Below are 25,770 nucleotides of genomic sequence, written 5' to 3'. Positions count from 1 at the left end.
TTTCTTCTAGTAATTGACTTCTAGTTTCATACCACTGGGGTTGGAAAACAGTTGAAATGATTTCAGTCTTTGTAAATTTTTTTTTAAAGATTTTATTTATTTGAAAGAGCAAGAGCAAGAAAAAGCACAAGCAGGGAGAGGGGCAGAGGGAGAGGGAAAAGCGTTCCCCCACTGAGCAGGGAGCCTGATGTGGGGCTTAATCCCAGGACGCTGGGGTCATGACCTGAGCCGAAGGCAGACGCTTAACCACTTGAGCCACCCCAGTCTTTGTAAATTTAAGACTCATTTGTGGCATGACATATGATTTATCCTAGAGAATGTTGTATGTGCACTTGGAGAAAATGTGTGATCTGTTGGATGGAATGCTCTATATATGTTAAGTACCATTTTCTGTCTAGATGACCTATCCATTAATGAAAGGGAGATATTAAAGCCCCTTACTGTGATTATATTGCTGTCTATTTTCCCCTTTAGGTCTGTTAATATTTGCTTTATATAGTTAAGTACTCCTACGTTAGATCATCTTGTTGGATTGACTCCTTTATAATTCTGTAATAACCTTGTTTCGTATTAGTCTTTGTCTTAGTCTGGTCTAAGTGTAGCTATTCCAGCTTTCTTCTGGCCTCCATTGCATGGAGTGGGTTTTCCACCTCTTCACTTTCAGTCTGTGTGTGTCCTGATATCTGAAGTGAGTCTCCTGCAGGCAGCATATATAGATGGGTGTTATGGTTTTTAATTTTTACTTATTTTTTTATCCATCCAGCCACTCTGTCTTTTGATTGGAGAATTAGTCCATTACATTTAATTACTGATAGGTATGTACTTATTGCCATTTTGATAATTGCTTTCTGGCTGTTTTGTAATTCCTTTGTTCTTGTTCTCTTCCTTCACGATCTGTTGGTTTCCTACAGTGGCATGCTTAGATTCCTTCCTCTTTGTTAAAATGTATAGGTTACCTTGACACTTACGTAAAACTGTAACAGTCTATTTTAGTTGATAATAACAAGATTGCATTCTAACCCTTTGCAGGTTTCTTCCCTCCTGCCCACATTTTACATCTTTTTATCTTGAGTATTCATTAATTATTGTATTTACAGTTATTTTTGCTACTTTGTCTTTTAACCTTCATAATAGTTTTATAAGTGATTAACCACTACATTACATTGTTCTGAATTTTATTCAAGATTTACCTTTACCAGTGAGTTTTTCTGTTACTAATTAATACCTTTCATTTCAGCCTAAAGAAGTTCCTTTAACCTTTCTTGTAAGGCTGGTCTAGTGGTGATGAGCTCCTGAACTATTTGCTTGTCTAGAAAATCCTCTCTCCTTCAATTCTGAATGACAACTTTGCCAGATATTCTTGGTTGTCAGTTCTTTCAGCACTCTGAATATATCGTGCCACTCCCTTCTGGCTTGTAAAATTTCTGCTGAAAACCTGATAATATAATGGGAATTCCCTTGTATGTAACAAGTTGTTTTTCTCTTTCCACTTTTCAGATTCTCTGTCTTTAACTTCTGCAACTTGATTATAATGTGTCTTTGTGTGGGTCTGAATTCATCTTATTTGGAACTCTCTGACCCTCCTGGATCTGGAGGTCTGTTTCCTTCCCCAGGTTGGGAAACTCTTCAGCCATTATTTCTTCATATAAGTTTTCTGTCCCTTTCTCTCTCGCTTCTCCTTCTGGGACCCCTAGAATGAGAATGTTGGTATGCTCAGTGTTGTCCCATAAGTCCCTTACGCTCTCTCCGCTCTATTTCATTCTTTTCTTTTTGCTGCTCTGGATTAGTTCCATTGCCCTGTCTGTCTTCAAGTTCACTGATTTTTCTGCTTCATCTAGTCTGATGTTGAGTGAGTCTGTTGTATTTTTCAGTTCTATTACTGTATCCTTCAGCTGTGTGACTTATATTTGGTAGTGTCTTGTAGTACCTCTTTGTTGAAATTCTCATTTTGTTCATGCATTGTTCTCCTGAGCTCAAAGCATGGTCATTATTTGAACTCTTTATCTCCATTTCAGTAAGGTCTTTTTTGAGGCTTTATCTATCTTATTCTTTTGTTTGGACTAGATTGCTCTGTTTCTTCATTTTCTTTGACTCTGTGTTGGTTTCTATCCATTGGGTAAAACAAACAGCCGCGTCTTCCAGTCCTGGAGGAGTGGTCTTTTGTAGATGAACCTCATCATTCAGCTCTGCCCTAGCTCCTGGTTGTTTCTCAAACCTTTGTGATTATCTAAGCAGCCACTTTATTCTTAGTGGTTCCCTGTAGTAGAGATTTTGCCAAGACCTCTCAGTACCTAGATTCAGGCTGATTGATTGTATGCCAGACCCTCAGGCAGAGGCTTTTATGCAAATAAACCTCTTTCAGGGGAAGACTGGGGGATGGATGTGTCTCCCTGGTCCCTTTACACTGAGCCCTGGGGTGAGAGCCAGTTAGAACCATGAACACAAACCCCACTGGCTACCAGAGCTACTAAGAGGTATCCCCTGGGTGGTAGCCCCCAAAACTTGGGCACCGGATGTATGCACAGACTCCCTTTGGGGAGAGACTGGTGAGCTGGAGGGAGGGAGCATGCAAACATGGTGTCTGCCAGCCTCCATCTGTGGAGAGTATTTCAGTAGACCCCTAGCAGTGCATTAAAGTAGCTGCCTGCCCCTCAGGTCAAAGCTCTAAGACCAGCAAATAGGTCTTTTTCACAGAAAAACGGCATCGAAATTTCAGTTGGCTGGCTCTGCACTGGGCCCTGGCAGGCAGCCAGATGCACCTGTGTGGACCCTTTAAGCACGATTTCCCAGTTCGAGTGTCTCGTGGATGCAAGCTCTGTGGCTTTCAAAGCTAGGTATTTTCAGGGATGGTTTCTTGGTTGTAGCTTTTAAAAGCTGGGGTGCCAGATGTGGGGTTCAAACCTTTTGCTGCTCGGGGAGAAGCTTGGAGTTGAGTTCCTTCGGTGTGGGTTGCTGCAGGAGAGACGGGGTGAATGGCAGGATCGTGTCCCAGCCTCTCCTACTCATGGCCATGTAGGGTTATTCTCAGTCACCCGCTGTGCAGCCATGGCTCAGGTAGTTTCTGCATTTCCCTCAGAGGAAATGGTCCCATCTGGAGCTATAGATCCGGTGCGTCTTGGGGAGATGAGTTCAGGATCCCCCTGCACTGCCATCTCGAACCAGAACTTGGTAAGCTTGTTTTTGATGTAACTTAAAATATAGTAAGCTAACAATCAGATTTATAGGCTAAATTTGCTGCCAAATAGTCCATTTGTAGCACCTGTTATCAAAATGAGAGAACACAGACCAACCTAAATCCATTGCTGTCCTTTCCAAGTTGCTTACTCAGTCACCAAACTACTACAGCACTGCCCGCAGTAGTGTCCACTAAATCCTAAACTAAAAAATGCCAGTGTATTTACAAAAAGTGGGGGAGTCGGTGGAGCCTGGGACTCTTGATCTCGGGGTTATGGGTTTGGGCCCCACGTTGGGTGTAGAGATTACTTTAATAAAAAAAAAAAAAAGCCAGTGTATTAATTTACAGTAAGATACTTACCTATGTAAGGGACTCAATAGTTTTGTCTCATGGTCAAACTACATGGGAAACAATTACAACCACAAGATTGCTTGGAATCATAGAATCGATTAATGGTGTCTTATTACTAATAACAGGAGTGAACATTTATTGTTAGTATATTTCAGACTCTACGGCAAATGCTTAACGTGCATGTTCTCCTTGGATCCTCCCATCAACTCTGTGACGTAGGCAACATTATCATACTTTTACAGGTGAGGAAACTAAGGCTTTGGATTATTAAATAACCTTAACCTCCTAGAGCTAAGTGGTACACCCTGGCTATAAGTCCACACTGAACCTGATACCATTCCCCTCACCTCAAAATTTCAGGAGCACAGTTAAGAAAAAGTCATTTTAAAATGTTACATTTTACCTTCCAGTGTGTTCATTCAGTGACATATCATCTTAAGAAGCCACAAGGTAAAAATAACTCTGAACTATCTCCATTTTACTTAGTAATTATTTATTGGAGCACAAAGATATGTGGCATATATTATAGTTCCTTCAGAAAAGTTTAAAATGAAATGTAAAAGTTTTGACACATAGCAACAAAATCTTTGTCTCAAACATTAAGGAAACTTCTGGGTGACCCAACTTGCCTTTAACTTTCCTGAGAAGAAATTACTAAATGCCATATTTCCTTCTTGCATATTCAACAGATAATAGCAGCTGTGAACCTCTATTTTCAGGTAATGTGTCCTTTTGCCTCTTCTAAAAGTTTCCTTTATTCTTACTACTTGGTATGTGTCCTTTTGATCTTTAGGTGGGACCCAACCATAAACATCAGTCATGACTTAGTAACCCAATTATGCATTTATTCATTGGAAATCAGTGGCATTATTCTTTGAAGAGATATTCCCATCATGCCCTTCTTAGGAGGTCTTTTGACACATTAGGTAAGTACCAGTCAGGTATCAGTGTAAATCCCACATCACTAAACATTCCCAAGACACCGTATCATCACCTGAAAATGGGAGTGATAATGTACCACCTTCCAGGCCTTTCCTTCCCAGACAAGGTGAGCCAGAGACATCCAGATGGGTCAAAGTCTCAGATGCATCTTAGCAAGTGGTGAAGCTGAGCCACTGAATGCAACACCACATGACAAATATCAGTAAGAAGGTGTTTGCTCCCATCATCCCCAAGCAAAGACCGTCTTAGGTTCTCTCCATTTCCGTGTGTAGTAGGAAGACAAAGGAAGACAAGTCACAAAAACCACACTATGGGTTTCATTATTAAATTAAATTAGAAAAAAAAAGCCTGTGTCTTAAACCACAAGGGGGCAGGGTTGCTGTGCTTATATATATATTTTTAAGTAGGTCCTGCATTCCTGATTATAGGGACAGGCAGATATTCTTTATAAAACCTAGTATAAATGGACTTGTAAGCCCTCCAAATTAATAATAGTCATGCTATAATGTGTATGTTAGTTAACATTTTACAAAGTCCTTCACTGGCATTATTAGGTCAGCATGATACTCAGAGCCGACCTTAATTCAGTGCTTGGAAAATAACCTTTACAGCTAGACTGAAATTCTGAACAGAGTAGTGCAGTTGTGTGTGGCATATTTTTTGTTCAGCTGCACTCCCATGTTGATGGTGATGGAGAAATTTTAGAATAGGCAGAGTAACACTAAATAAATAAAATAGAAAGGCTAAATTACTGTGTGCTTCAGGAGGAAAATCTAGTAGCAGAATACCAGAATATTGAGAGGACCCACTAATCTAAGATGCTGATGAAAAATGACTTAACATCCCTTATATGAAGTAGGCTGATTCCCTGTGATATGTCTCAGCCCTGCGAACTCACCAATAATCTTGGTGCACCTGTGCTGTGGGGTGGGGGTGCTGGAAGTTGGGGAGAGAGGTGTGAAAGGGGGGAGGGGCATATATGGGGCCGAGGGAAGCTCTTATCCTTGCACTCAGCCCTGAACCCCGTGTCCTTCTGACTCTCCCCTCCATCGCTCTAGCAGGTGGAAAGCTTTGGGGTGAAACATGCAGAAAATTCCAGGAGTTGTGCAGTTAAGCAGCAGGCCTATGATGCAACCCTCCTCAACACAAACCCACACGTACTTGAGCTTGGCGTGGTAGCCTAACTGCTATGCTAATTTCTGAAGCCGTTCTGAATGGAGAAAAAGAACTTAAACCCTGGCAATGCAGACAGCCTTCCACACCCAGCCCACAGAGACGCAGCTTGGCTAAATAAGCTTGAACTGCACGACTCCATCACCATCGCAAGCACTGTTTCTCTGGTAGAGTGGTTTTCAAAGCGTGGTCCCTGGACCAGTGGCAGCAGCATCTCCTTGGCAAAGATGCACCATGCAGGACGCACTAAATCAGACTCCGGGGCTGGGGCCTGGCGGTCTGGGTTTTCACAAACCCTCCAGTGAGTCTGCAGTGCAGGTTGGAGAACGACCACTCTTGCTCTGGTCAGTCTGCCCATCTATGATCAAGGCTAGACAGCTGTCAAAAGACTAGACGGGGAAGATGGCCAGGACCAGGGAAGTCATGTGGCAGAGTTGCAGGTGTGCGGGGTTTGAAGCTAATGGTGCTGGCTCACCACGCCAGGACTGGGAAAAACGCAAAATGGCACATCCAGGGTTCTCTGGATCTATGATATTGTGGGACAAGTGACAGGCAAACTGGGCATTTTCTAGATGGGTGATGATTTAACAGTAAAAACTGGTTTTCCTGGGTCTTTTGTAAGATTTCCTGGTCATTCGACATGAAAAATTTGAAGTACTCTGGATTTTCCACCCACATATTAAAGTAACATACATCACGCTTTCCCTTCTATGCACTGACGGGCATTGCATTTCTCACGTGCTGCAGATATTCAGGCAGAGAAAAGTGTTTGTTAGTCATTAGTTCTGGTACTCAAAATGAGGCTGTACCAGGAAAACAGAGGGGCTTGCATTTTCTCAACCCAAAGATTTTGCCAGATTCTACGTTTTGTGTTAACATAAATTAATAAAAAGAATCTTACAAACCTAGGTGCACCTGTTTTATATATTCAATCAATGAGGCCTTGTTTTTATTCCAGAAGAACGGAAGCTTCTCCTCATGAGGATATTTACAGCATGACAGCTCCAACGTAATTTCAAAACACTGGGCCCAGATGTAGTTGTAATCTTGCATTCCACCTAAACACAAACATTTCATTTTTTAAGGTCTAAAACTAGAATGGAGTCAAGTATCCTGTACCTTGGGGACAAGTCAATCAGACAGTTGCCAGGAAAGTACATGTAAACAGGAAAAGATGAATTTGACATATTAGCATATAAACTCAGGACTTGATATTTTATTACGCAGGCACGAACAGGCAATCCTAACTACTCCCATGTGGGTACCTGGATCAGAGCAGACTGAAGTTCAACTGTGCAGCCACTGAGGGGGAGGGTCAGTCCTTTTTTGTCAATCAAACATTACAAAAAGGATTCATCAGCATACATTTCTTCTGTAAATTACATTCTAAACAGATATGGAATGATACTTCTAAAAAACTGTTTACAAACCATTCATAAATACATAATGTAAAGCCAAGTATACTCATTTAGAGAATAATGGCTAAGTTTAGTGAGCATTCGCTATGACCGGGTACCATTTGGAGCGTGTGTCACGGCAGTGACTCCCCAGGTCTTACAGAGGAGGAGACTATCCCGGAGGGAAGTAACACGCCGGTGAGTGCAGAGCCCAGCATAGGCCTTCCAGCTCAAGGCCCGGGCTCCTGCCTGTGACACGGAGCTCCTCTGGGCATGAAAGCCGGCCCAGCCGGCTCTCAGGAGAAAAGGGACTGCTGCTGCCTTCTGAGGCCACCAGTGCCCATGCTCACCTCCCAGTTCTCACCTCTGGAGACCCTATTTTCAAAGGGTTATAATCCTATTTCGTATTTTCTCAGATGCAAAACTTTTGATATTTTAAAATCTCTGAATTGGGAGGGGTCTTAAATTTGAAGGCTGAAAAACACCATCGTCATTAGTTTGGCCAGAAACATTTTCTTTTCTTCCTTGGTGGTACAGTGTATTTTGTAATCAGTGGCATCTTGGATTTGATGAAATACAGTAACTTTGAAGGAGGTACTTTCTGCCAGATTTTAATTTGTTACGCTTGATATCTGCCTAATAAAAGATGTATTCTCAATTCCATCAGGGCATTTGAATTAGAAAAAACCTCATGCTAAGAAAACAGTCAAAATATATCAAAATATTTAAGTAATATCTACGTAGGTCTAGATTCTAGCAGGAAGAATTCCTCTGTCCTTTGTATTTACTTACCTTCTAAGTTTTGCATCTCTCGGACCTCGTTTTCACCAAGAAATGAAAAGGGAAGAGAGAAACAAACCCGAAGTCCTCTCAGGTTGGACGGCTGTCAGGCCGAATTTAAAGGGCAGGACGGGTACAAAGCGCACAGGAGCGGGGCTGCTAGGCGAGAGCGTGCACGGCTCCGGCTCCGGAGAGTGCGAGTCCGGCCTGGGGACAGAGCCCCCGCCCCGAGCAGGAGTGCTTTGTTCTAAGCTTCTCAAAGGAGCTCGCTCTGCCTGCTTCTCTTCTCAGGACACACCGCTTACACACGGGTCCCCTTGGGGGCACTCCCCGACAGCAACGCTCGGTTCCTAGCTCATCCCCACGCATCTGGATCTGCCCTGAGGGACAGCTCCGCCCTGCGGCAGGACGGAAGCCTCCGCGGTCTGAAGAGTCAGGAGCATCCCGGGGGCGACAGAGAGAAGGGTGGGGTGCTGTGCTGTCGAGCGGGCCCTGCTGCTCACGGTCGTGGTCTCTGCTAATCTACGTTACCCGGAGAGCCGGCAGAGAGACACGAGTGCCGGCCTGTGCAACAGGACGGCGCAGCCCGTGCGTCCACGGTGACGACTGGGAAAGGGGCCCGTGTGCCGAGGGGCAGCCTCCAGCTTGCTGCGGGCAGGCTCCGGCCAGTCTCCAAGGCGGCAGCTTCCACCGGGTGATGGAACCCAGTCCCCGCCCACCGTCTCCCCTCGGGCTCTCCCGCCCCAGGCCCCCCCCCCCCCCCCCCCCCGACAAGCGCGAGCTCTCCTACATCCCTGGGCTTGCGCTTACAGGATCCCTTCTACGAGAACATCCTTCCCGCCCCCCAACACCCTGATCCCTACATGGCAGTCTCCTTACCCCTTCCTCACCCAGCCTTCCTGTTCCAAGGGCAGAAAACTAGAACCCCCTTTTCCCCCCACCTCATATCCACCTGGAAAAGTGCTTTTGTTCAGCTTGCAAAGTGGCTTTAAAAATCACCATACCTCATGTGAAAGTTCAGCCTATTTTACACACTGGATGATCTGGCGATACGTGGATCCCTCCTATCTCGTGGCCCTAGGTAGCTGGGTTAGCAGCTGTCCCTGGTGGACGTGACAGAAGCGTTGCATTTCTCCAGGGTCTTCTCTACTCCCTATTGTATTCTGCCTTTCTACCTCTGTGGCACACTGTACCTTTTCTAAATCGCTTATTTTTATTCTAATTACACTGCCACCACAGTGATTTACTCGCATGTTGCTCTTCCCTGTTAAGCCTGAGGGTAGGGGCTGTGTCCCGCTCCGCTCTCTTGGCAGAGTTCCTGGCTCATGGTAGGTGAACGCTGGGCGAGTACCGAGCAGCTCTCGGGCAGTCACCCCCCACCACTTCTGGGACATCAGCTGACGGAACACGACTGAAAGGACGGCACCGTGCCCAGCAAACTGACAACTTCTGGGGTCAACCAAAGCCAGCTGGCAGCTGTGGATGAAGGCACTAAGGACAATGCTAGAAGTGAAGAGAAAAGAAACTTACCTTTGAGTGGATACCAAGAGTAGCCATTCGTGATGCCATTGGGAAAGTTCATTTTGTTTTTACAGTGGTCTCCTTTCTTCATGGTGGGATTTCTTGAAGCGTAGGTATGTGCAAGGTGTTGAAAAACATCGTCGTCGGGGGTTAAGCTACGGGAGTGTAACGTCCCCGTCGCTGTGTGGGAAAAACAAACCAAGGCCCTTCTGTTGGTGTCGGAGGTCGAGGAGGGTCGAGGAGCCACGTGGCGCCGTGTTAGCAAACACGCCCTCGCATCACGTGCAAAGACCCTGCTTTCCCAGAGGGACCCCTGCCCCCTCCCCCGAGCGCTCGTTTGTGATGAACAGAGTGAGATCACACCAAACAGACGAGAGGCATACTCCAACTCCTCCTGTATCGGCCTCCAAGTTAAATATCGTCTGAGCCAGTCTACTAGTTTCTGGAGGGCGCTGAACTTTCCTTCCATACTGGAGGGGCTGACTAAAGGCACCGTGCTCATTTTAAGTCCTCGTCCCACAGGGTTCTAAACGGAGTCCAATCATCACTTCTATGATTAGCAAAGAAAGGTAAGGTGTTCTGCTTTTATTTTCTCTCAGGCATGCTGCCCATGTGGGGTATTCTAACCCAATTTTCCTGCTTTTCCGATGAATCTCAACCCCATGGGTTGTCAGGTTCAGCCACACTGCCCATCTGCAGTGTATAAATTGTAGGAAGGGTGGCCCAGAGGTAAGAAAACGAGGCTCTTCTACCCCTGGCAGAGGAGGGAAGAAAGCAGACTTCTGCCCTCCGGAGACCGTCTGTGCAGTCGCACTGGGGACGGAGAGCCGGGCCAGGCCGCTGTTTGCTCACCTGGAACACCGTTGTCAAATGGGTAACTGGCCACCAGGGCACCGCCGTGGAGGTTGGCAGAGAGGACAAACGTCTCCGTCTTCAGCCACTCCATGACGGCCACAGTTTCAGGCTGCCTTGATACATTATTAAATTCAAAAGCATCGGGGAAATTTCTATTCAGGTCATAGTAGTTGTTGTTTTCCCTTTAAAAGAAAGAACATTTGAGGGTTTACTGATGGTATGTGAGGAAGTGGATTCGTGCAGGGTGTATCCCTTTGGTTTGGGCTCCAGGTGTTCCTCCAAATGTGAACCCAGGGAAGGTGGACAGTTGTCCTGGCAGCCTGGGCCGAGCCACAGCTGGCACTCACGCACTACTAGCCCCTTCCGTGTGACCTGTCCTCACCAGTGGGAGAGTAGTAGTGTGCTGTAAGCAGGGCTTTGATAAGTGCTTGCATTTTGGGGCTTTTGCTCTTGGAACACTCCCTGTGGGAAGCCTGAGGCTCGGGTGCTAGGCCTGTGGAGAGTCCGCCTGGAGAAATGAGGAACCCGGGTGACAGCCAGAGTGCAGACTCCAGACGTGCCCCAGACTGGCTGTCTCTGCCAGACCCAGCTGAGGCTCCAGACAGGATGGGACAGAGACGGCCAGCCTTGCTCTGGCTGGTCCAAATTCCTAACTCACAGGATTGAGAGTAAATAAAAAGGTTTAAATCCCTAAATTTGGGGATGGTTTGTTACATAGCAAGTGATAACAGAAACAACAGGAACACACTACTTTATACAAATGTATTTCTGGAAAGTGGACTGGCCATGTTCAAATACTCTAGAAAAACAAAGTTGAAGGGAATCAAGTGGTGAGATTTTATTTATTTTTGGTAAAAGCAAACAAATGTTTGCACAAATATAAATGTGTATTAGACATCTGAGAAATTCTAAACTTCCTGAGGCGGATTGCAACAAAATAAACTTTAAATCAGAAATACTGCAAGATTCCCTCTTCTTTTTTGTTTTTTTTTTTTTTAAAGACTTATTTATTTAGAGAGAGAGCACAAACGGGGGGGGAGGGACAGAGAGAGAAGCAGACTCCCCACTGAGCACGGAGCCTGGTGCGGAGCTCGATCTCACGACCCCAAGATCATGACCTGAGCTGAAGTCAAGAGTCAGACACTTAACTGACTGAGCCACCCAGGCGCCCTGACTCCCTCTTCTTTTTTGGTTAGTTCTTGTACCGGGTTAATAAACCAACTGGTAATTACTGAGGGCCTAGGTAGGCCCTGGGGATTTAACAGTGAGCAACACAGGCTACAGGATTCCTGCCCCTGGGTAGCTTACAGGTTTGTAAGGAGAGACGCTGAACAAGAAATCAGACCTTAACATTTGTGCTATGAAGGTGAAAGGGCGGGTGATATGAACCAGGGGCTTACTATAGGATAGAGCAGGGAGGGAGTCTTCGCAGAAACATTGTTGAGCAGTGAGGGGGATGAGGAGTGGGAAATGAGGTGTGCCCAGTGCCTGAGGCGGGAAAGAACCAGGTCGGTCCAGGAGATGGCGGACACTCCAAGCGGCCGGGGCAGGGTGAGCAAAGGCGAGCAGCAGGGCGGGCACAGGAGTAAAGCGGGCTTCTTTGGGATTTTACTTTTCCTCGTCAAAGCAGCGGCAGCCTGAAGAGTTTTCAGCGAGGCAGTGACATGACCCAGGCTGAGCTGGTTCACGAACCAGGCCCCGGGGCACGGTCTGATGGGGGCCTGGTTGTTCCACCTTGACCAGCCCATCCTTACCTTCCAATGCTGTAAAAACAGTCAGGCTTGACGACCGCTTCAAATCCATCTGGGTTCATGGAGGGCATGAAGTGTATCCGGGTGCGGTTGATTAAGTTTGTGATTTCAAGGTCTTTTCCATCATTGGTTACGAGATGTTCAATTAAATGGAGCAGCAGCTCCCGCCCGACAGTCTGTATGTGTTAAAGACAGAATGGGATATTATTAGGTCAGAGGAAAAGAAGAAAAATAGTCCCTAAAGCACAAATTCACCGGCGAGGGATTCTACTCCAATTTGGTATTTGAAACCAAAACCAGTTGGGAGCCCACTGTTTCTCAAACACGTGGTGCTCTGGTAGGTGGCAGTCCCGGCGCTGAAAACCGTTAGTGGACATTAGGGGAAAAAATAAAAAAGTTAATTAAAAAAAAAAAAAAAAGGTCCCATCTGTAAAAAATTTACTTTTTAAAAAATGAATTAGGTGGGATAAAGATTATTCTGTTTCCGATTTGTTTCCCTTCCAAAACACTTTCTGGAGTGGAAGGGCAGGGGCGGCGTTACCGAGAGGGCCCCGGAGCTCAGCTCCATGAGGATGGGCCGGCAGCCGGCCGCCGTCGTGTGTGTCTCGGTGGATCGCAGGGTGACAGTCACTGCAGCAGACACATGACACAAATGTAGGTTTTAATAGGGAAAAATTCAGGTTTGTAACAAGCATAATTTAAATAGGTCTCAGATTTTAATAGCCCCCTATTTCCGAATTGCCCTCTCGCGCACTTGGCCACGTTGGCCATCTCTGCGTATTTCCGACTGCCACAGTCTCGTGTTGCCGAAACCTGAGTCATTTGCACATCGGCCTCACAATTTTTTTTCCATATCTGCATATTATCTATCCACTGCTTTGTTTATATTTTTAAATCAGCTCCCTTTTTACTCACGGGAGAAATGAAAACCTTTGTGTTGTCACTATTTTGCTAGATAGGTTTCTAATGTGCATTGTTTAAAAAGCAGGACTATGAAAATAAAAATGGTCATATTCACCTTACATATCACCAGTGACTGGGAAACTAAAAACCTATGAGAGATCTCGTTTCATAATCCCCAATGGTGAGGACTATTTTTTTTTAATTAAAAAAAAAAGTAATTCACACTTCAACCTTACTATAGAAACATTTGACTGGGCTCTATCAGCTTGTGTCTATAGTTCTGGGTTCAAGGAATCGGCTTCTGAGTCGGAATGCTGGCCTCTTACCTGAGACCAGACGCTGCTGAGGGCTGGTGAGTCACTGGGAAAGTGGCTACATTAGAGGCACTAATGTGGGCAGTGAGCAGGACAGGAGTTTCCAGTCACAACTCCACCGCATGACCTCACTGCTGTGACAACGGACGAGCGATCCTCGCGTGCTAATTCCTCACTTTATCCCCCCCACTGGCAAGCAAAGAAACCACATTTTATGCATGCGTTATCCTAATGAACATGGAATAATTGAGACTAAGAAAGTTTGGAATATGTGAATTACATATTCACAGGTAGTCATCAATTTCAGAGCGGAAATATATTCAATTCTGACTTCAATTTCTTCCTACTTATTTCTATCTTCTACTACCTTGACTTTTGTTTTTACAGTCAACAGTGTCAGCTTGTGGGGCACCCGGGTGGCTCAGTGGGTTAAGGGTCTGCCTTCAGCTCAGGTCACGATCCCAGGGTTCTGGGATGGAGTCTCACATCAGGGTCCCTGCTTCTCCCTCTGCCTCTGCCCTGCCCCTCCCCCCTGCTCATGCTCTCTCTCTCTCTCACACAAATAGATAAAATCTTAAAAAAAAAAAAAATCGTCAGCTTGAAAAAGTCCTCACAAACTAATAACCAAAAAGTCAAGTAAGCCACACACTAGGTTTCCAGTTCTCTGTTTTGGGAGCTCAAGCACTCTGGAAGCAACCTTAGAGCTCTTTGCTGGCCAGAGGAACTGCTGGTGACTCTCTTTTGTAAAAAGTTCAGTTACACGTGGAGAGTGTGGCCGATTTAAGGAGCATTCTGCCGAGGCGTTTGGGAGGAGGAGAAGGTTAAGGAAAGGGAGGAGGCAGTGGCCAGGAGTCAACTGTGGCTCCTGAAATTTCTAAACGTTGGTTGGGACTGTCGGATGGCTGGTTCAGGAAGAACCCGAGGCCCGAGTCCCCAGTCAAGTACAGAGTACATCCCCATGGGGCTCAAGATGGGACATTCCCTGAACTAAACCACCGTAAGCACGCCACAACTCAGGACAGGCGTTGGCAAAGACGGTCGTCCATCTCAAAGCAAATGGAAACAGAGAGGACTCAAGAAGCTACTGTTAAGCTGTAGAATGAGACTGAGAAACTGCGGGAGAACAGAATGTGAAAGTCAATGTTTATCATTAACAGAGGGCGGGGGCTGGGGGAGAGAAGTATTCATAGCCAGGGGTCAGAAGATTCTATCAAGAGCTAAAAATTATATATTTTAAATGATTACAATTTCCAAGTTTTCCCTCATTTTTTTCCTTGACTTTGGAATAATCTTCCAATAATTTCTTATTTTGAGAAAATATGTATCAAGTTCACCAATTATTGTAGTTTCACTTCAGTTTTATCCTGTCCAAGTAAAATGAAACCTCATAAAGGGTACCATAGAATAGGACACCCATTTTATTTTATATCCTTTTAATCCTTCTCATTCTCGTACTACAGAAATCCACAGGTGTCCAGCATGATGTCTGGCAAAAATTTAAGAGGGTTATTTCTGAGTGGGGGATTCTGAATGATTTGTATCCCTTTTATTTTTCTGGTGTCACTTTTTAAAGAAAACCTTTACTATTTTTACAAAACCAATAAAATCACGATTCTTTCAAGTAAACAAATGTAAAACCAAGGTATTTTCAGTTTGTCTCCATATTCCAAAACAAATCACAAGTCCTTAACTGCAGAGGAGAAGTAAAAAATCTTGGAAATATGGTAAAGAACCAGTTAAGAGTCAGATAATAAAAAATGTTGAGGTTAAACAGCTAAAATTTCAGGGAGTTAAAGTCCTCTCTTTTTGTTGGGCTATATTTTGCTGCCTTCCTAACAGCAGATTTATGCCAAATATTATTCAAATTAATTCTTTCCAGCCTTAATATAAATGTTTCAAGCACTCACTCATGTTTTATGCATAAACCTCCCTTCTTTAAGTCTTTGAATATGAAACCTCAGAGAGTCCAAATTTTAAAAAAGAACACGGTCAAAGCAATCCCAATAGCTTAATCAGCTTTCCATTTAGCACGCTCACTTCCTCTCTGTGAGGGTGTAGACTTAATATGAGAATCCCTTGTGAAGAGACTGAAAGGTTGGATGAACACACTAGTTCCCAGAGCCTTTCACTGATCATTCATCTACCAGGTAAAATGGCCATCACCCAGAAAGCAGAAAATAAATTCTCCATCAAGGTGGGATTTGCTAGAAATAAAAATCAGTGTTCTAGCTCTTCAAAGACTGTCTTTTAACAGTGGAAAAAAATTTTGAAGAGTCTACAATCTAGCTAACTTGTGAGAGAGTCAGAGAGAGAAGGAGGGAGGGAGAGAGAGAGAGAGGGAGGACGAAATCCAGCTATTGCAATGATGGAATCTGTTTTTAAAATGCTACACTGTAATGCAGCTTCTCAGTGAAAAAAAAAAAAAGCCTGTGAGTTCTGCGGCTCCCCTAATGGTGTGTTACTAATTCATTTGTCTGATTGCCTTAAGTCCTTCCTCAAATATCAACCTAAATATTACATTATCTAGCAGACTTTTTCCTGGGCGCCCAAAGTCTGGGTCCCATGATCTGCCCATGTGGTCCCAGAACTCTGCACGTTTGTGTTTCTCCTAATACTGCCCCCATACATTTACAACAGCCCGACTGACCTTTACTGACCTTGACTGACCACCCCGCCCCCCATTCCATCCTCTAAGCCTGAGGTCAGGGTTCCAAACAGGCTTTCTCTGTAGCCCTCGTATCCTGCCCAGCTCTGGGGATATCGTGTACTCAATAAATGATTGCTGATTACTGTTGACAAATCCATTACAAGGTCAAGACTATTCTAAGGAGGAAACTTCTGAAAACATGAGGACTTAAGCTGCTCAATGAGGGCAGATGTACAAATGATCACGTTCTTTCCTTTGAACCATTTTCAAACACTGAACCACTTTTCCAGAGGTGGCTAACAATTCTGACCATGCCGAGGACTCAGGATATCGGGTCGGCCTAGCCCAGCCTTACCAAAAGTGGAGATGCAGAGAAAAAGCACAATTACAGGAGAAATCTAATACATGCTCAAAAGAATCAGACACTTCACTTGGAATAAAAATTCTAACCCCCAAAGGAAAAAAATAATGGTCTAAAGCCACACTGCATAACGGAGGACATTTTGCTATCATCTGGGATAATGGTGGAAAAGAGAACTTGGCAAATGGCATCTGGAAGGACAAGCTTTAATTCTGTTGTTTTTAGTACATTTGGAACCTGTACTGAATGTTGACTACACATCCCAGATTTTCCAGCACAGGCAAAATTCAGATATTATGTCTCAGTGTTCGTATAAATACCCTCTAAATACAAACATCTAAGCATACAAACTGTCTCATAAATTGTCTCTTACATGCCTAGAAGGTGTGTGACAATCATTTTTTCATTATCCTTTATTTTTAAGTTGAAAAATATGGTCACTGTTATCCAGGGAATGTTTTTGCTTTCAACTTACATAGAGAGAGCACAATAAATTATAAATTAATGCCATCCAAATGTGAAATTCTAAGTGTGATGTGGGTATTTCAAAACTCTACCCGAGGGGCGCCTGAGTGGCTCAGTCAGTTAAGCGTCTGCCTTTGGCTCAGGTCATGATCTCAGGGTCCTGGGATCGAGTCCCACATCAGGCTCCTTGCTCAGCAGGGGAGTCTGCTTCTCCCTCTGCCTGCCGCTCCCCCTACTTGTGCGCGTGCCCTTCCTCTCTCTCTCTCTGACAAATAATAAATAAATAAAATCTTACACACACACAAAAAGTCTGCCCGAATAACCCATCACGGTAAAAGTAATTCATTGATGTTTAAGAAATAGGAGGTTAAGGGGGAAAAAAAAGAATCCAAGCTGGGCAATTCAGTTAAGCATAACAAGCACATATTGAGTACCTACCCCCCGTACTACTTAAGACCATGGCCCTGAGATCAAGGGAACCGTGTGAACCCAGCCTATGACCTCTACTTTGCCTATTACTGGATTACCTTAAAACTACTGGCGCTCAACTTTCCAGCACATAGTCATGCCTCACTTCAGTATTTCCATTAGACAGGAATTAGAGATGTCTTAACGATCTAGAGATTAGCCAAGATGTTCTTTTTCTACAAAGTTTAAAAACCATGGGATAGGAGCAGGCACAGAGCAGCGTGAGGCGGCCTTGAGGAAGGAACGAGGAGTGATTTTCCCAGGCTTCTCTCCTGCCCACACTGAGGCTGAAGGTAGTAGATGTTCCCAGTTTGGGGGCCTGAGAGATTCCTGGTTAGAGCTTATGACAAAGCCAGCCGGTAGCAGAAGGAGGGCAAGGAGGACAAAGACCCCATTCTCAGACAGTGTCAGTATTGGTGGAGTAAGGGAACGGTAGGGAGCCCCACTCAGTGTGTGCTGGCATCGCCCCTTCCAAGGAGAAACCATCACTAGACCTCAGCTGTGTCTGCAGAAATTAAATCTAGAATCGAGGCTTCTACAAGGCAGTATGCACACGGAGGGCCCAGATGAACTAGAAAAACACCTGCTAGTCTCATGAAAATGAGAAAGATGGAGACTCAGAAACACTTCTCCCACGTTGTTCTGGAAAGAGCATGAACACCAGGTGGCAAACGCTTACCAAAGGGTGCTGTTAGCTATCCCGTGTGATTCTCCCGCAATCAAGGAGGGGGAGGCAGGGAGTAGAACAAAAAAAGGGACAGATAGGGACTTGGATTTCTATCCAGGGTTCCTCTAAGAGTTTGCCACTCTTTTACATGATGAATGAGACCAAATCTCATCGAAGGGCACTGTTAGGTATCCATCCAAGCAGATCATAGATCTGTACGTCAAAAGGAAAAGAGTACAAACAGAACCCTTAGAAGGCAGCAGAGAGACGGGGCGCCTGGGTGGCGCAGTCATTAAGCGTCTGCCTTCGGCTCAGGGCATGATCCCGGCGTTATGGGATCGAGCCCCACATCAGGCTCCTCTGCTGGGAGCCTGCTTCTTCCTCTCCCACTCCCCCTGCTGTATTCCCTCTCTCGCTGGCTGTCTCTCTCTCTGTCAAATAAACAAATAAAATCTTAAAAAAAAAAAAAAGGCAGCAGAGAGAGTCAAGGAGGCAGACCCGTAGCTGGATAAGGCTCGGTGCTTGGGCTCGGATTCAGGCAGCCTACGACGACGCACACGCCTGGCTCCCTTCTGGGTAACCAGGACTAACCCACATGCCTTATGCAGAAGAGATCAAAAGAATCAATGCCCACCAAGCACTTAGTGTAGCCCATGCTCATTAATGTTGGCTCTCGTTACTATGTGCTTGTAAAGCACTGCGGAGAAGGTAACTTGCCAGCCTCATCGGCGAGGCACAGTGAGCCAATGTCATCGGAAGGACATGGGCCAACGGCAGGGTGATGGAAGACAAGAGAAGTATTACACAAGAGGAGGCTTAACGTCACTTCTTTTATAACAATACCTGCTGCAAAGGGGCCGTTTTGATTTTGCTACCTAAAGTTTGCTTTTTTGCAACCCTCAGTATCAGCCAAAATAATCCATCTTCATGTTTCCTATGGGTCTATTAGCTAAAAAATGTTTCACCTAAACCCAGCAAACCTTTACATTTAGCTTCCAGTTGAAAGGAAACTGAGGGACCAGAGGCACAAGTTCAATGATACCGTAAGGAAGGAAGCAAAAATCCAGAATGTGGGACATTCTGAAGGCCAGATAACTGATCAGGTCGCTTTATTAAGTCTAGGGGCATGAAAAGATCCTTTCAGTGCTAGAACAGAAGAGATTCAAGGGAATGGACCACACGTGATGCCTGGTCGTGGACTGGCTCCTGATGCAGACAATCTGGGGGACGTTTGAGAGACTAGAAATCGGGGTAGAAGACAGAGAGAGGATAAACTCCTATTGACATGCAAGGGTAGCTAGTATTAATTAAATGTTACAAATAGCAAATCAGCACAGCTCATTTAATAGACGTGCACACGTGCACGCACAAACATCTAGAAGAAGAGTAAGGAATTAACAGCACTAATGTTTAAAAGGTCAACAGACAATGTTGTTGTCGGTTTATGTTTTTTTCTGAGGTGCACATGACTGATCTTATAATAACAACAACAACAGATTATCTTTAATTTATAAAAGACCTGATTCAAAAACAAGGTTTAAGGACAGAAGGTAAACATTCATGGGGGAAAGAGCAGGTATGACCGGCAGAACTGGGTCTTCCTAATGCCGCCGATGCTCACGGCCATCTAGCCGGGTATCTAGCGCGGGCAACACACACACCTCTGTGGGGTGGGGTCCAGGTGAGAGAGGAAACATTTTAAAAAGTGTGGTCACTTCTGTCCACCAGGCCACTCTGTGCATATGTGTCCCCTGTGGGGTTCTCCACACGAGGCCTACAGACTCCTAGAAGATCTATACATCCTGAGGTCAGCACCCCAAATCTGTGGTGGAAAAGCGAGGCATCCATCTAAAGACGGTGAGAACCAGTGCCCTAAAATGTTAGCTTTGCAGCTTTTTATAGTGGGTTCTCGAAAATGCTCTTTCAATTCCAGAAGATCTGAGAGAGGAAGAAGGCTGGGTAAGGTGGGTGGACCCTCAGACTCGTCTGCTCCTGCGTGAAGCCATCACTGTCCCCCGCTCCTCACGGCACCAGGAGGACAGAAGGTACAAGATCCCACATTCAGCATATGTTCCTCAGTGGCCCACAGAGCCCGGACACTGCCACCAGCTGGGACACACGGGGGATCACAGGGCCTCAGGTCCCTGCCTCAAGGTGCACCGGGACTTTCCCCCTTCTCGATCTCAGTCCTTAGCATGCCTAAGAATCCGGGTGAACTGCAGAGCCCCAATGTGATGGGCTCCGTTAACGACCCAGACAGCAAGATGCCGCAAGTCTGGGAAAGCGCATGTTAGGAGTAAGCAGACTTGGAGGTGAGTGAGGGGAAGGACTCTGGCTTCTCTTTCAAAGTTTCAGCTCGGAGGATTATTTCTGAGCAGCACGCTGCAAACTCTCAAGCGCCAGGAATTCAATAAGTAAACTACCGAAGTTAACGAACGCTAGACACTCTTACTAAAACTGGACCCCACGGGCCTGGGTCCAGAGTCCACAGCACGAGCGAAGCGCGGGCGGCCACCTGCAGCGAGCAGTTCTCTATCACCACAACGCTGGTCCAACTCCCGGCGACATCAAGCCTCTGACAGGCACAGTCCGATCACACTCAGAAAGTCATGGGGGGACTGACCTTCCATCCACTCACAAATCCGGTCCAAAGGCCACCCCGTTCTTAGGGGCGTGGGTTTGCGTCTTGCTGCCGCTGCAAGAAGTGCCCTCTGCCGGCAGGACAGGTCGGGCAGCGCGAGTCCCGAGACGTGGCTCCTGCTCCTACGAGCCTGGGGTTGGGGAGGGCGAAGCCAGGACAGGAAGCCCGGCACCCGAACAGAGCGGCCAGTTCCCAACTGTCTTCACAGGTCAGCGGGTTGTACCTATCGGACTACGCCTTTGCTTCGACATGCCTTAAAGTTAAGCCCGTTCTAGGGGGCGTTACACATACTGCTATGTAAACGTTCTTGACTGTGATGACTGGGAGCCCACTTCCCCTCCCATTGGACTGCCCAGGCGTATGGGGTCCCAGGAACAGAAAATACCGCAGTGTCACACTCCGGAAGTCCTCCGAGCAAGGGTGGCGAGACACAGAGGTGAGCACCCTCAAAGGCCTGCTGGGGACGACCGCCCAAGAGGGTCATTTGCAAAATGAAATAAATAACGGGACATCAAACAAAACAAAAAGTTTCTCTCTGAGAAGTTGGAAAAGAGGCAAAACATTATAAAATTTAAGGGTGTTTGTTGAGAGAACCCTATGTTTGATCACCCCAACTTCGATACTGAAAACACTGAGTAGAAAATTAAGAGAAGGTGACAAAGCTTTCAAAAAGCCAGATATTAGGAGTTTGGATAGCTCTCTGGGATCTTCTGATTGTTTGGAGTTCAAATACAATAGAGCTCCTTAGCTGGGTCCCCGATGCCCACCAGGAGGTGGGAAATGCCAACCCAGGACGGGTTCGGGGGCTCGGCCAGCCATGTGGAGCTGGGCACTGCGGTTGTCCCAGCTCCGGCACAAAACCAGCGCCAGTGACCCTCCCAGGGCACTGGCTGTGGTGGTTGCCGGACCCTGGTTCCTTAAATTCTCTCAGAAGTCCTCACTGGAAGACCTTTCCAGACTTTATGGTACGATTTATGCTGCTTCCTTAGCATTTACATGGATCGCGAGAGACCCGAGGGGACGTTTCTCTGCTGACATCACATTCAAGCCACAAACGTACCTCGTCTCCGTGCATGTTGGCCACGTATTTGAACTCTGGAATCCCAATTCTGTGCTCCTTTGGAAAGCGCCCCACGACAAGAACCCACAGGTTTCTACCTTTACAGGGAAGAAAAAGATAGACAAATAAGTTGTGTTTGCAAATGACAGAAGAACTCCGGGAGAATGAGCCGGGAAAGCAAGCCGCGGCTTCTCCCACCTGACTCACATCTCAAGACGACCGGAGTGTGCAGGACTAAAACCTCGTACTCAAGATGCCTCGCTCCCGACCAGCCCCACCTCCTTCAATTTAGCACCGATATTCCACTTACTATTTCAGAATGTGATTTTTAAAAATTGAAGACTGATTAGGCTCCATGGGTCTGATTTTTCCAAAACGTTTATATACTTTACTCTGAGTTCCTAGTGCTTTATAGAAATGACCTTGCTAATTCACACGATTACACAAACTGAAATTATAGTTGATGGTTGACTGGGAGGGTGCCGTAATTCTCAGTTCAAAGAAGGTGAAAAAAGCAACAAGGAATAAAATATGGAACTCGGAAGGGAGATTGTTATTCAAGTAACAAATCCTGAATCTTGCATCAAACACTGTGTAACACAGCTCCTTTGCAGCAAGTGTCCTTGATATGCACGAGTCCTGTCAAGTAAACTGGGAACCATAATCCATCCTAATGATGCCTCAAGGATACTTCTAAGTCCTAATCCTGCCGTGAGGAGCATGATTCGGGCAAGGAAGGGCAGAGACTAAAGATCACTGAGGATTTGCTCTGGTACGTGTTATCTCGGTAATCCCTTGTCATGACCCACGGAGATGGATTTTTAACCAAACTTTACAAACGAGAAAACTGATCTTCCAAACACTTAGGTAAGCTGCTTCTGATCACACAGCCAGTAAGAGGCTGTGACTTGAGCCCCGGAGCCAAGGCGTGGCCTATTTGACTTAGATTCTAGGGTTCCTTCCACTACAACTGCCCATCGCTCAGGAGGCTTGGTTTCTTAATCGGTAAAACGAAGAGGTCTCTCCCGGTTCTAAAATCATCTCTTTCAGTCATCAGGCTCTCTTAATACAAAAGACTTTAAAGTTAGAAATTGAGGAATGTGTTCAAAATCTATCACACATACACAAAGTTCAAAAATCTGTGATATCTGAGCTTTCTGTGGAATTCAAGAGTCCGGGGAAGGAACTTAATGGCAGCTGATGGGCTAATGTGGAACAAACAGGTTTCTGTGGGATTTCAGAGCCAGTCCCTTAAATCAGGGGTCCCACAGTCTGAGGAACACTCAATTGCCACGAAGAACCCAAGAAGAAACAGATACTCGGCCCGTCTTTTTCACCATTCTTAATTTATTGTAACAATATTTTAGGTACATTTTTCATGACAGGGTGATGTTCTAAATTTAGTAACTGCAGGATGTCTCAGAAAACACCCACAAAATGCTGTCTATCTGACTGATGCCACCTGACTAGAGCAGAATCCTCGTTCATTCATATATTCGTTCACTTAGTACGACTATATCCAGGCATTTAGACATGTGATCAGACTCCACAGGGAAGTTATACGCTCTACACCCAGTGAGTTTCTGATCTAGTGGAGAATAGCAACGTGCAAACATATAATTACGCCAGATGGTGACATGTACAGCCAAAGAAGTGTGTACAAGGTACTGCTGTGCATGTCGAGTAAAAGAAATGGTTAGTTCTTTCCAAGGAGGGGGATCATGAAAAGCTTTACAGATCTAGGGGTTTACAGAGGACTTTTTTTTTTTTAAAGATTTTATTTATTTATTTGACAGAGAGAGAGACAGCCAGCGAGAGAGGGAACACAAGCAGGGGGAGTGGGAGAGGAAGAAGCAGGCTCCCAGCAGAGGGGCCTGATGCGGGGCTCAATCCCAGAATGCTGGGATCACGCCCTGAGCCAAAGGCAGACGCTTAACGGCTGCACCACCCAGGCACCCCCTTACAGAGGACTTCTGAACAGGGTTTTGAAGAATGATTCTAAATTTGCCATATGGACAAGTATAATCCATCTAGTGATTTCCCATCAGAACCATTTCATTAATCAGAACCTTCTATTCCCTGGTATGATTTCTCAGGTCATCTGGAATTTCAATTCTACAAAGTTAACATTTTCATGTGAGCAAGGAAGTTTTTGTTTTGTGGGTTTTTTTAAAGGCTGGGTGTGGAGCCTACTTAAAAAACAACAAAAAACAAGGGCCTTGAACTCATGACCCTGGAACCATGACCTACGCCGAGATCAGGAGTCGGACGCTTAACCGACTGAGCCACCCAGGCACCCCAAGGAAGAACTTTTTCTGAGCGAGCTAATAAACCTGTTTCTTTAGGTTTCCTTCTGCAGAATTCTTTTTTTGTAGATATTATTGCTTTTAAAGCTAGAATAATCACAGATTTGTACAGAATATGATTTAGTCCCCTCACCTACAAGGGGGAAATTCAATATCATCTCAACATAATATTTACCAATTGTTATAACAATATAACAACCAATTTGCAACAGCTGGCCTGTTACAGAAGGATAGGGTAAGACAACAAAACCTGACTTGAACTGGACATCCGATCTTAATTGGCTTAAGGAAGGAAGGAGATCAATAAAACCTAAGTGGAGCAGTACTTTGTGGGTAATTCAATCCCAATTTTAGCACGAATGGCCCCCAAATGAACTGCGAGATGAAAAATTTATGAATAACCTCAATGGCACAAAGTTTGAGAGTGAAAACCAACCAATAATCCTAGAAGATAGTCACGCAATGCTTTTGGAATTACAAGCTTCTTGAAGGTTTTAACTCCCCTTTCCCACAAACACTGGCCATCTCTGGCTTAGACCAAAGTAAATGCACAAAAGACAAACTTTACTTTCCACAGTATGATTGCCAAGGTCAGGGTAATTTAAATAAGATTTTTTTTCTGTCAAGGTTGGAAAGGCTACCCTTATTCCCCCCTTCCCAATGGCAGGTGTGCTGAAGAGTTCTGAAATGCTTGGCCTCTTCCTCTTCACTACAAAGTAAACAAAACCTGGAGGCCAAATATTTTAGTAACTATATTATATTCAGGAACTGGAGCTTGATACAAATCCCAGGGATGTGACACAGGTGCCCAATTAGGTTTGCTTGGAAGATCAGGAAAAGCTTTACAAATTTAGAAGGATTCACAAAGATCCAAAGACAAGAAAGCGGGCGAAAAGTGCCATGAAATACTTCAGGAATTCAGGAGAAAGCCGATGGCAAAGTTCAGAAACTTAAATATAACTTCAACAGGTAGAAATAGGAGGAGTGTCCTGCCCACATCAGATCCTCGTAACAATGCCAAGCCCTGAGCCCCATCTGCTAAATCAAACTCTAGGGGGAAAGCTCAAGGCCTGCATTTCACAGGCTCCCTTGGTGATTCCGAGGCCCATTAAAATTTGAAAGCTGGCTGAGGCTGAAGCAGTGAACATCCAGATAGATCTGGGAGGCACTTGGTTTTTAGGTAAAACCATTTCATCTTACATATAATCACAAGCACACGCCTATGTTAACAAATATACTTCTCTATCTTTTTAAATGGCTGCTTATTATTTTACTATCTGAATATACTACCATTAGTTCAACCACTGCCCTTTTGTTAGATGTTCAAAAATAGTTTTATGCGAACTACAGCATATCCACCAAAATTATATACAGAATTTTGAAATCAGAATACAAAATTGTATTAACTACAGCCATGTAAAAATCGATTGTTCATTTAAAAAGTACCATGGAAGGAAACCGCTCCATGCATATACAGCCTTGAATTAACAGACGGGTCTACAAGAGTCGACAGTGACGCACTCTGAGTGATAAGGGTTCGAGTGATGGGGTGATGAAATGAAAAAACTTTTTTCCCCACTTCCGTACCTTTCCAGTTTTTAAAAAATAAAACACCAAATCCTATCACTCATGCAGTACAGATCCTACGCACCAGACCCCAGCACTTTGCTACTTGACCTGCACAACATCTCCCCACGACGGGTGGTACCCACGGCTTCCTGCTGGGGAAACAGATCCAAGTGGCCCAGCCAGGGTCCACACCAAGGTCTGTCTGATTCTAAAATCTGTGTTCTTCTGATGATGCCAGGCTGCCGTAATCTCCCTGAAAGCACTGGGTAGGCCAGAGCCAACCTCACCCTGGGGGAAATGTTCCCAGGCAGTTCTCTCCATGTGGTGTTGCTACGGTTCACACCTGCAACAGGACCCAGCTGCCACCTGGCTATGACCAATGGAGCGAGGACAAGAGCCCTGACTCGAGGGCTAGCTATCCTGT

At 45.3% G+C, this 25,770-nt stretch overlaps 1 protein-coding gene across 4 annotated transcripts in view; it reads right to left on the bottom strand.

Annotated features, from left to right (window-relative positions):
• CPM (carboxypeptidase M) overlaps nt 1-25,770 on the bottom strand; it is a 100,238-nt gene that overhangs the window by 5,900 nt on the left and 68,568 nt on the right. For all 4 annotated transcript variants that reach the window (XM_057316544.1, XM_026500068.4, XM_048218236.2 and 1 more), the window contains exons 3-7: nt 21,472-21,569; nt 11,949-12,121; nt 10,192-10,376; nt 9,349-9,519; nt 6,547-6,699 (exon numbers count right to left, since the gene is read on the bottom strand). In XM_057316544.1, the coding sequence (XP_057172527.1) occupies nt 6,547-6,699; nt 9,349-9,519; nt 10,192-10,376; nt 11,949-12,121; nt 21,472-21,569 (780 nt within the window). The remainder of the gene's footprint in view (nt 1-6,546; nt 6,700-9,348; nt 9,520-10,191; nt 10,377-11,948; nt 12,122-21,471; nt 21,570-25,770) is intronic.

Source organism: Ursus arctos, unplaced genomic scaffold (assembly GCF_023065955.2).
Source record: "Ursus arctos isolate Adak ecotype North America unplaced genomic scaffold, UrsArc2.0 scaffold_21, whole genome shotgun sequence".
Classification (NCBI taxonomy): Eukaryota; Metazoa; Chordata; class Mammalia; order Carnivora; family Ursidae; genus Ursus; species Ursus arctos.
This window is presented reverse-complemented; position numbering and strand designations above follow the sequence as displayed.